At 40.9% G+C, this 12,410-nt stretch overlaps 1 protein-coding gene across 1 annotated transcript; it reads left to right on the top strand.

Annotated features, from left to right (window-relative positions):
- Positions 1-1,661: 1,661 nt before the first annotated feature.
- Positions 1,662-11,331, top strand: SERTM2 (serine rich and transmembrane domain containing 2). The gene is made up of 3 exons (XM_051827264.2): positions 1,662-1,863; positions 2,019-2,115; positions 9,161-11,331. The coding sequence occupies exon 3, from the start codon at positions 9,949-9,951 to the stop codon at positions 10,219-10,221; it is 273 nt and encodes a 90-aa protein (XP_051683224.1). The 5' UTR covers positions 1,662-1,863; positions 2,019-2,115; positions 9,161-9,948; the 3' UTR covers positions 10,222-11,331.
- Positions 11,332-12,410: the final 1,079 nt, after the last annotated feature.

Genomic DNA, 12,410 nt, shown 5'->3' with positions numbered 1-12,410 from the left:
CCAGCACACTCCAGCTGTTTGAGAAATAAAGTAGTAGGACATGTTGACATGTCATTCAGGATTTCAAATAAATCCTGAAAGCATTGTAACTGCTGACATGAAGGAACTGAAGAGACAGACACTATCAGAGTTGTTAAAGGGAATTTGGGAATAAAGAGAGTATTCCTACATCTATTTCTTAAACATTGACATGACAGTTATTAATACTATTATTGCTACTGGTGAAAATTGTTGATGACCATGTGTTGGGTAAACAATGTACCGGTGCTGAAATAATTTTGGGAAAGTGACATGGGGACATTCAGCTGTTCTTAATCTGGGGGCTATGAAGCACAGAATTTGTTTACCTACTTCTTTTAAAAAAATTTTATTTATTTATTTGGAAGGCAAAGAGGCAGAGAGGGAGGATAGAAAAAGAGGAAGAGAGAATCTTCCATCTGCGGTTCACTCCCCAGATGCGCACAACAGCCAGGGCTGGGACAGGCTAAAACTAGGAGCTAGGAACCCCATCCTAGTCTCCCATGTGGATAGCAGGGGCCCAAAGACTTGGGTTATCTTCCACTGCCCTTCTAGGTGCATTAGCAGGGAGATGCATTGAGAGCAAAGCCACCAGGGCTTGGATTGGCTCTCTGACATGGGATGCCAGCATCAAAAGTGGTGGCTTAACATGATGTGCCACAATGCCAGCCCCATGTATGCCTATCTCTGAAGAAGGGGAAGGCTTATAGATTTCATTAGATTCTCAAAGGAATCCAAGACCCACAAAGGTTAAGAACCTGTGCTGTAGAGAAAAGGACAAAGATCTGGAGATCATGCTGCGTTGTTTTCGAATGCTGGCTCTAGGCTTGCTCAATTGCACCATACATGTTGACTCGCTGACTCCGGGTTGTCATCTGTAAAATGAAAGTCACAATACCCATGTCACAGGCTTGTTGTGAGGAACAAATGAAGATCTTTTTGTTAAATGATTGACATAGGGTAGGTACTCATAACACATTAATCTCTTTCCTCTGCCATTTAACCTACAAGCAGGCAAACCATTTCTAACGGACTCTACAAGGGTACTTCAAACAGTTCATGGAAACATGGAATTAAAAATGAGTTTGTTGGGGTGTAAAATAATTTTGCAATCCATGCATATTTTTTCATAATATGTATCTTCCATGATCCATGAACTGTTTGAAGACTCCTCATATACTCTAGATAGAAATGCCTTCTGCAAAGACGTTCTGCCTAAGTCTTAGAACCCCAAGTAGAAATTTAGGCTGTTGGTAAATTTCCACAAAATATGCAAATATGTATTAAACTGGAACCTAAAAAGAAAAAGTTTCCCAAATCTGGATAATGTATGCACATGCACACACACACACACACACACACACACACATTCTGTTTGTAAACACAGAATTATTTAAATACTACCACATCCTGGCATGACTGGTTTCAAGTCTAAGCCTATATTATTGTCAGACCCAGGATGAAAAACTTCTTGAATTCAGCAAGAGATCTGATCCTCTTAAATGACATATGAAGCTGCTTTTACAGAGAGGGAGCCCTTGCTGATCCCACAGATTCACGAAGAAGGCTTGAAGGGGTTAAACTGGAAGGCTTACACAAACTTTGCTGAGGAGCCTCTCTTTTCTCCTCCCTCTGGAGGACTCCACACCGCTAAGGCAGAGCAGAGCTGAATCATTACCTTTCCCACATACTCTAAACTGTTGCCTGCCAAAGAGGAACTGGGGACTTAACCTTAATCAGGCTGCTTTCATTCAAGTGTTCCAGACGGTGCACACACATCCAGAGACTTTTCACTGCTCTTTGGGGCGTGGAAGAAGCAGGCATCTGAGACTGCACTCTGAAGCTGTAAGTGGCAACTGGCATTTTAAGTAACTAATAGAGGTCCTATTCTGTTTTTCTGGAAAGGACGGACTGTTTAGGAGGGGGAAAAGGGCATAATTTGCATGAACTTACCTACCCCTGTTTCTTTGGCGAACCAAGATTTTATTCTGTTTTTCCAGATATTCCAGAGATGCCCCTGAACAAGTTGCCTGCTGGTGCAAGCTTCAGAAGGAATTCTTAACTGGCCAACCCAATTCATGCTGTAAGCCTGAAAAGGTAAGCGAGATTTGGAAATATTATGATGTTATTCATGGTAAAGTGAGCGGCATTGTTTTATTCAACGGCAGGTGTGATAAATAGGCACCATCTGCCGCAGAAGAGACAGCAACTCCCACTTGAGCGAGCTTATTACTTAATGGCTCCAGCCACTGAAGAAGCACTCGCTGCTGGGATTGTTTTTTCATAGGCTGCTGTGGAGCTGGATACTCTACAGGCTCTTACCTCCTTTAGTTTTCTCTCCTTGGGCTGAGCAGATAAATACAAATAGAACATGTTAACTCTTGAAAGCTATTGTAATTGATAGTTGTGACTTTCTTTTCTGAATTCTTCCACTGATCATTTTCCTTAGTTTTTGGTGGAATTTCAGCTCTGGAATTATGTAGGCAGGTGATGTGCAGAAAGATGTAAATGTAAAATTATCAACGAACTATTTTTATGTGCAGAATTTTATCATACTGGAGAAAAGCAGAAGTCATTATTAGGAGCATCTCAAGGACCAAAACACCGATTAGGGTGCCTTTATTTCTATATCCCCATCACTGACCAAAATATCTGGAGCGTGGTTGTCACTCAATAAAAGGTTTGCTGAATGAATGTGCGTCTGATTGTGGAGGCCTGTGGAGAACTTTGTTGCTTTTATTGGAAATAAGTTTTACTCGGGGAATCCCTTTTGAGGTTCATAGATGAAGAAAGCTCCACAATCCCTTCTCATTTTAAGGAGAAAAATTAATGATCTGAGAGTGTACGTTATTTTGCTGCTGTGAGGTTTTGTGTATTATGTGAATAACAAACATTAGAGAGGGTGTGGAATTTCCATGTTGATATAAAAAACAAAAGAAGTATAATTTTTAAAACTACAAATAGCTTTATTTACCAAGTTAATGACCAAGCATGCCATCTGAAAACCAAAGGTACATTCATATCACTTGTGGGCATTTTGATTTATGTTAGAAATGAAATAAAGCAGATGTTCAGATTAATGTTGGACTTTGGCCCATTAAGTTCATCTCTTTCCCTTGTCCCTTCCCCTAAACTTCTCTCCCTTTTTCCTTTCTTTCTCCCTTCCTTCCTGATATTTTCCCACTTCCCTTCCTTCTCTTTCTCTCTCACTCATTTCCTCCCACCTCTTATCTCCTTCTCACATCCTTGGTCTTCCTTACTCCTTGCATTGTTTTCTTTCTCTCCTCCCTCCCTTCCCTCATTCTCTGTCTCCATACCTTTCTTAATTCCTGACCATTCTTCCCATTCTTCATACTCCTCATCAGTCAACAGCTTTCAATTACTTCTACAAATACTAGAAACTCATTTTTATTAATTCTCCAAAAAAGACTGGAGCATACTAACATAATTTTATAAAGGTCCTCCTGTAAATATTAGATACCTGAGAATTAATAGAATTTTGGTTCCTATTGAAATTTCATGGTGATTTCTCTTTCTAAATGGTGCAAAGCTTTTAATGGAGAAATAACATTATCTAAGCACCTCATTAATTAGTTAGCATAGAGAGTCATGGCAATCATGTTTGGAAAGCTTTTATGACAAGTTGTCTCAGATATGGGACCAGAGTAACAAGTATTCCACAATACCTAACTTTTCATTTATCCATTTCAACGTACTTAATGGACTGAAGAAATTAAATTGATAGACATGTCTGAGTTGACCAAGCTGTTTTGTGTCCTGCAGTGCATTGAAGGCATAAGAAATGACCCATTAGTCAGTTTTCCAAAGACTCAAAGGAAACATTTAAAGAAATTGACAACTGTAGCTGAAATCATGGTTATCTAAATTTCTCCAAGCTAAAAAAAAATTCTCCAAGCTTCATAGAATTCTAACAAATATTCAGACCTTAGCAATATTCAGAGAGTGTCAATTGTTAAATCAACAACAGGAGTCACTGTGCACTTGCTCCCCATGTACGACCTCTGTCCTTAATGTGTTGTACTATGAGAATTAACGGTAAAACTAGTCTTCAAACAGTGCATTATACTGTGTGTGTCTGTGTGGGTACAAACTGTTGAAATCTTTACTTAGTATAGAGTTGATCTTCTGTATATAAAGATGATTAAGAATGAATCTTAATGAAGAATGGGATGGGAGAGGGAGTAGGAGATGTGATGGTTTGTGGGTGGGAGAGTGGTTACGAGGTGAAGAACCGCTATAATCCAAAAATTGTACTTTTGAAATTTATATCTATTAAATAAAAGTTTTCTATTAAACAAACAAAAAAATCTGTAGGCACAATTGGACTATCTAAAATTTAAATCTAAAATTTAATCCAGACCATGTAATTTTCCTTTAAAATTACATAATTTGTGGAGAGGGGAGGGCAGTGGAAGGGAGGGAAATTGGGGGGGGAAAGCCACAACAATACAAAAGTTGCACTTTGTAAATTCACATTTATTAAATAATAAAAAATCTATTCCTAAAAAATTACATAATTTAACAGTAATTCAAGAGTGAAATTTCTAATAATGCAATTATTCTTAATTCTAGATTATAATCTGTAATTTACTCTCTTTTACAAAATAAGAGATTGGGGTATGGAGAAAGGAGTAAAAATAAAATGGAGATGCAGGCTCTTCTCAAAATGGAGATGCAGGCTCTTCTCCAAGCTGTATTAGCGATTAGATCAGAGACAGGATTGTTCTTCTCGTTGAATTGTTAGTACTAAATGTGTTTCTTTGGTCATAGCCATGCATTTATTCAATAATTATTAACCAGCTACTTCAAGCACTGCTGAATAAAGGATGGAATGTTGAAAATAATTTCAAGTTTATAAATTAGAATTCAGGGGAAAGCACATCAAATAACTATCTACAATATTAGGAAAATGTAATTCTTCTAGAAGAGATACAAAGCATTGTGGGAATTAGGATTGGACTAGGCAATCAAGGGCCAGTTCATGAGTTGGACCTTGAAGAATGGTAGGTAGCATTTCCCCATGCAAAGATGTGTGAACAGGGCTGGCACTGTGGCTTAACAGATTAAGCCACTGTGTTAAGTCACCACTTGCAACTCCAATGATGGCATTCCATAATAGATTTCCAGTCCAAGTTATGGATGCTCCACTTCTGGCTTGTTGCTAATGCACCTGGGAAGGCAGCAGAAGATAACCCAAATGTGGGCCATTAACACCTATGTGGGAGACCAAGATGAAGTTTCTGGGTCCAGGCTTCAGCCTGACTCAGGCCTGGCTGTTGCAGTCATCTTGGTAGTGAACCAGCAGATGGAAAGATGGAAGATCCCGTCTCTCTCTCTCTCTCTCTCTCTCTCTCTCTTTCTTCTGCCTGTCACCCTACCTTTCAAATAAATAAACTTTTTAAAAAATATATGTATGAAGATAGAAAGAGCTGTTCAAACAAAAACATGGAGGCACAGAAGTAAGTGAGAGAGAGAGAAAGAGAGTTTTAAAGCTTATAATGTGGAAGTACAACAATGACTGAAAAACATTTCCTCAAGAGAGTACTTTAAAGCTTTAAGTGGCTTGCTTGTTGCAGAGATTGCAATGTCCTATCCTAATCTAGGAAACAGGGCAAAGGGCCTAGGAATCTGCATGTTAAATAAGCACTCTCTGGTGGTGATTTTGATGAAGGAACTTCCCTTGGCTCAAGCTGAGAAACATTGCCCCAAAGGGTTCCAAATCCCTGGGGCCTCAGTGTGGTTGCTCTGTGTATATTTGTTTCCTAGGACTGCCATAACAAAGTTGCACAAACTGAGTGGTTTGAAACAACATAAATTTATTCTCCCAGGTCTGGAGCCTAAAGTCTGGAATCAGGCAACAGCAGGGCTATGCATCTGCTGAAATCTGCCAGATAGAATCCTTCCCTGCCTCTTCTAGCCCCTGGTGTTTGCTGGCAAGCATTGGTGTTCCCTGGTTTGTAGATGTATCCCTCCAATCTCTGCCACCATCTTCTTTCTGCCTGTCTCTTGTCTTCTGTTCTTATAAAGAACACAGGTTATTGGATTGTGGCCAACCTAATGACCTCATTTTAACTTTACATCTGCAAAGACCTTATTTCCAAAGAAGGTCACATTCACAGATACTGGGCATGAGGACTTTGACATATCTTTTTGGATCACAGAATTCAATCCATAATGCTCTTAAACACTTATTCAGTAGGGCCTCCACACAAATAAGACACATTAGCTATGTTTTTTAGCTGGGCCTATCTAAACAGGAAAGACAATGGTTAACTCTCAAAGCTTGATGTACAAAGAATCACATTAAAAGCTTGTGTTTAGATGCATATACCTAGACATCAATGCAAGATGACCAAAGGTCAACACTGATGTACTTTTAAGTAAAACAAAAAGGTATCCTAGACCACTGTTCCCGAGATAGTAGAAAGAGACCCTATCTCTTTGCTCTTGTTTCTTGTGAACCAGGTAGCTCTGCTGCATGTAGGACAGCAAGTGGGTAGGCTGAGAAACATGTAGATTACAGGAAGTACAGTACCATGTGGTATGGAATACAAACTCTAAGCTGAAATGTACCCAGCCTAGGGGAAAAATGGATGCTAGTTCTGTTAACTCTCCTTGAGTATGTTACCAAGAGACAGAGGTAGGCTATGTTATCAATAATCTACCTGCATAAATGTAACAGGTAATACTTGTTTATTTTGTTGTAGTCACCCATATTCAAAATTCCTGTTTGGAATGACAAGCTACATCATTGTAGAAAGCTTCAACAGTAAATAGTTGATGTTATTTACACATTAGAATGTGCATGCCAATAAAAATAAGCTTCTGTCTGTACCAATCATGAAGGATTCTATTATTTGTTCAGAAGAGAAATGACCTCTCCATTCCTTCTGGCCTACAAATAATGGGACAATATATGTGTTCTCATCCAACATAGCTAAATGAGAATAGAGGACAAAAACAAAACTGGAGACAGCATGCATTCCTGAACATTCCATGACTCATTGAAGTAACAGCTGATACTAGGATCTGAAGATTGAAAAACAGATCCTTAAAGTTAAGTCTTCTTTCCTGGTGGTACTTAGTCCTGGCTGCCCATTAGAAGTATCTAGGAATGTTTTTTAAAAACTAGTAATGCTCTAAAATGATACCCATTGAAGTGAAATGGACACTATGAGAGACAATGACATGAGCAGCCCTTGTCTAGACTGTTGAAGAACAATTTACTATTTTATTCCTTTTAGTATTTTTGTTGTTGTTGTTGCTCTGTTTGTTCTACTTAATACCACTGGCTGAACTTTGTAATCAATACACAATCATTCTTAGGCGTTTAAAAATTAACAGAAAAGTGATCTCTGTTAAACATAGGAGTGGGAATAAGAGAGGGAGGAGATATATAGCTCTGCACAGGCTCACTCGGACTTACCTCCAATGGTGGAACTAGAAATGTGCCAGGGGATTTCAACTCAATCTTATCAAGGAGGCAGGTACCAATGCCAGCACACTTGGTAAAGTGATAAGTATAAATACACAACCAATCAAAAAGATAGGGTATGTGTCGATGAGATTTCACAAATAAGACTAGTGTAAGCAAATAACGAAGGATAGAATTAAAAGGGAGAGAATGATCCTGCGGGGGAAGCAGGACACACAGCAGACTCATAGAATGGCAAGCGCCTGAAACAGCACTCTGGCCTCAGAATCAACCCTTGGGGCATTCGGATCTGGCTAAAAGGTCCATGAGTCTCACAGGCATGGAAAGCCATGACATGGTGGCAAAAACAATCTAAATGAAAGATCCTGGTGAACAAGACCCCAGCGGAAGGAACAGGCCATCAGGGAGGGAGGCGCCTTTCTCCGAAGAGAGGAAGGAACCTCCACTGTGATATGGCCTTGACTAAACAAGTTCTGAGTTGGTGAACTCAAGGGGCTTCCATAGCCTAGACAGCTCATGGCAAGAGTATCGGGTGATTGCTGACATCATAAATAAGAGTGTCAATTGTTAAATCAACAACAGGAGTCACTGGGTACATGCTCCCCATGTAGGGTCTCTGTCCTTAATGTGTTTTACTATGAAACTTAAAAACAACACTACTAGTCGAACAATGCCCTATACCTTGTGCGGTTGTGTGAGTGCAGCCTGTTGAAATCCTTGCTTAGTATATACTAAGTTGATCTTCTGTATATGAAGGTAATTGAAAATGAAACTTGATGAAGGGTGGGATGGGAGAGGGAGTGGGAGAGGGGAGGGTCGCTGGAGGGAGGGAGGGAGGTTGGGGTGGGGAAAGCCAGAACAATACAAAAGTTGCACTTTGTAAATTCACATTTGTTAAATAATAAAAAAAAAAAACTAGTAATGCTTAGTTGCATCCAAGACCATCAAATTCTGACTGTCTGGAGTGGTGTCTAAGCCCCTAGTGTAGAAATTAGAATTCACAAAGCTTAAGCTGGGGCCCAGGATCTGTATATCAATCAGTATGCTAGGTAAGTCTCATGATCGGTTCATCTGAAAAACACTGTTCTGCTCTAGTATAATTATTAGCTGCTGTTTAGTGCTTTGGATTTCTCTTTAACCTTTTTTTTTTTTTTTTTTTTTTTGGACAGGCAGAGTGGACAGTGAGAGAGAGACACAGAGAGAAAGGTCTTCCTTTTGCCGTTGGTTCACCCTCCAATGGCCGCCGCGGCCGGCGCGCTGCGACCGGCGCACTGCGCTGATCTGAAGCCAGGAGCCAGGTGCTTATCCTGGTCTCCCATGGGGTGCAGGGCCCAAGCACTTGGGCCATCCTCCATTGCACTCCCTGGCCACAGCAGAGAGCTGGTCTGGAAGAGGAGCAACCAGGACAGAATCCGGCGCCCTGACCGGGACTAGAACCCGGTGTGCCAGCGCCGCAAGGCGGAGGATTAGCCTAGTGAGCCACGGCGCTGGCTCACTTTAACCTTTTAATAGTATTTTTTCACATAAGAAAATATTCAAAGGTATAAAACGCAAGATATAATTTTACAACTAGTTTGCCCATAGCAAACTATTTTGCAGTTTATCGGTTCATTTTATACTCTCGAAATAAATTGCCATTTGTTTTCTTAGATATCTGAATCTTTGATTTCTGTTTCTGATTTTTAGGAAAATAAATCTGTTGAAGAATCTGAAAAGACCAACCTTCTCAGCTTAGGCCTGCTTCTGGCAGCACCTCCGAGACCTCCTCCATCTGAGAATTGCCAGGTCTGACAACACTCTCCCTCTGGCCTACAGGGAGGGAAGTCAAGAAAGCTGTAGAGAAATCATCCCCTCTAGACTGACAATTTTCAAGGTGTGCCACTGGGCAGGAACCCTACAATCTCCATCTTTAGGGAAGAATCAAAAAGACAGACAAGAGTGGTGAAATCTCAGGCATGCTGAGCCTGAAATACACACAGGCCTTTAGAAAGTCTCCTCACAGCAGAACCCAATTATCCCCACATAATTAGTCCACACATGTAAATGAGCTGGAGGTGAAACGGAGCCTTTTCTCCCTCTATCAGGAAAGAAAAAAGATCTGGAACAATACTCTCAGAGATTCTTGTTCCCAAACCAGTATTATAAAGCAGTTTCACTACATTTACTTTCATCAGCATAAGAGTAGGGGTGGGGGAAATAAAGATTTATTTACATTTTTAAAAATTGATTAAGACGTTTGGAGAAACCCTCTTTGGCAGCGTGCTGTGCAGGAAGACAGAGAGGGAGAGGCAACTGCCAAATTAGAACATCACTATTTTCTTGCTGTTGCACTACAGACTTAGCTCTGAGAGTGATCGGTTTGCATCAGGTTGTTAGAACACTTCCAGTATATTCAGAGACAGTCTCAGTGACTGTGGAATGCCTCAAGGACAATAAAAATCCGATAGAAAGAAGTTCCAACTCCAGTCTGAGTGATGACAGAGGTACATTTTAAGTACCATGGAAATCTCACCGGGCGAGCCCATTTTCCCACTCTGGCAACAGAGGTTGACACCACTTCAGACAAGTATTCCAACCTGTACATGTATGTGGGCTTATTCCTGAGCCTTCTGGCCATTCTTCTCATCCTGCTCTTCACGATGCTCCTTCGACTCAAACATGTCATCTCGCCCATCACCTCTGAGAGCACAGAAAGTGTTCCTCAGTTCACAGATGTGGAGATGCAGAGTAGAATCCCGACTCCTTAGAGCCAGGATGAGGTGAGCTGTAGTGGATCTCAGTGAACCCTTGGGTGTTGCTGTTCAGGAAAGCTCCCCCCAACCATTTTTTTTTGCATGAAGCATCCCATCTCAGGAATCAAAAAGTTATTCCTTTAACAATATGCTGTTCATATTTCCCTTGTGTTATTCTTCATCTTGACTCTGCTCATCAGATAGCTAAGAGGTTTAAGACTCATTCTTTGAAATACAGTAAATGACAGCTGGTTGTGAGGACAGGTTTACATAGTAACCAAGGAAAGCCTGGGCCTTGAGCAAACCTTAGACCACAGAAATTCATATACAGCTGTTGTAAAAAAAAAAAAATACGAGATCCTTGGAAGCTCTCGAACAAGGAGGATTTGTCTTTGAACAGCTGATGATGCCAAGAGAAGGAAAAGTTTCTGATTAGCACATCTACCCTAAGGAATCACCTGTGCTGACATGAAACTAAATCATGTCAAAGGTTAACAAAAGGGAGCACTAACTCCTTCCCAAAAAAGCAATGCTTTGATCCTCTTAGGCCAATGAGTTTGTTCCCAATGGAAGAAGAGGTTTAAAAAAACTGGTTCAATTTAAAGAGGAAGTTTGCAGAAGGAAGTTTATGATAAGCAAACTAATCAAGACAGGGAAAAAATGTGTCTATTATATCTGTATTATTACTATTACTGTACTCTAAAGAACTCAGATAATGGCAGATGTATAACTAAAATCTGCATGATGAGCTGCCGCCAAATCAAGGGAAAATGAAGTCAAAATGTGCAGCTTTGCTCTGCCCTCCCCCCATGCTCCAGGACTGAGCTCCACACAAATATGAGCTTTGTTTAAAAGTGGCTTTGACAAAGATACGACTGTACTTTCAAGCAGAAATGAAACGATCTTGGATTCTGTCATCAAATGATTGTGGCTTTGGACAAATTATTCAAGCTTTCTGGGTCCTAGGTTTTTCTTGTTGAAAAATGATCAGAGAGCTATTTGGTCACCAATAGACTCTTTTTGATCAGAGCATAAGAAAAAAAAATAGAGAGAGACAAGGGAGGAGAGAACTAAACTATATCTTCAAAAAAATCCTTATGGACATCAATGTCCTCAAATGTCACATTTATCAGGCCGGCGCCGCGGCTCACTAGGCTAATCCTCCGCCTAGCGGCGCCGGCACACCGGGTTCTAGTCCCGGTCGGGGCGCCGGATTCTGTCCCGGTTGCCCCTCTTCCAGGCCAGCCCTCTGCTGTGGCCAGGGAGTGCAGTGGAGGATGGCCCAGGTGCTTGGGCCCTGCACCCCATGGGAGACCAGGAAAAGCACCTGGCTCCTGGCTCCTGCCATCGGATCAGCGCGGTGCGCCGGCCGCAGCGCGCTGGCTGCGGCGGCCATTGGAGGGTGAACCAACGGCAAAGGAAGACCTTTCTGTCTCTCTCTCTCACTGTCCACTCTGCCTGTCAAAAATAAATAAATAAATAAAAATAAAAAAAAATGTCACATTTATCTTCCCTAGAAAATGCTCTTTCCTTCCTGATCCCTGCTAAAAATCAAGTGTTTCATTTATTAGCATCAGACAAATATATTTTGCAAATTTTCATTTTCAAAAGTAGCCCTAGTGTGCCAGTAGTGGAGAGAAACTTAAACTTTTCAAAATTAGCTTTCCAAAGGGAAACCAAAGAGGATGAGTGTCGTCTACAAATTAAAATTAGAAAGCTGGTCATATTCTTGCCACTGATGAACTAATACACTTGTGCTAAATTCTGCCTGTTAAAAAATAATAGGGCCTCCCTGCCCCTCAAAATTGGGCATCAAATTTCACAGGATGCTCCCTAGGGAACTCTAGTAGTAGTGAGAGACAAATGGAATAGATGTTAGGTTAATGCCACCTCCACCAGACATGCAGCTCTCTACAGTCTGTAACCAATTTAGACTGGCCCCTTTACTCTGGTCTAAATCTAGCTTGGTGTTGAAATTCCCAAGTGCTTTCCACTTTTGTACACAGTCATTTGCCAATGCTCCCCTCTCCAAGGGGCTGCAAAGTGTGAAATCCCAACTTGCAAAGCTAAACTTAGTAGCCAGGCTGACTCTGCCATACCTGGTAACAACTGTGTACTGTCAGAGATGGCAGCTGCATTCTGCACCATTCAGAGTAAATTAGCAGGTAGGCAGAGACCATGAGAGGGCATACAGTTCTCTTCTG

This window comes from Oryctolagus cuniculus, chromosome X, assembly GCF_964237555.1.
Source record: "Oryctolagus cuniculus chromosome X, mOryCun1.1, whole genome shotgun sequence".
Lineage (NCBI taxonomy): Eukaryota > Metazoa > Chordata > Mammalia > Lagomorpha > Leporidae > Oryctolagus > Oryctolagus cuniculus.
This window is presented reverse-complemented; position numbering and strand designations above follow the sequence as displayed.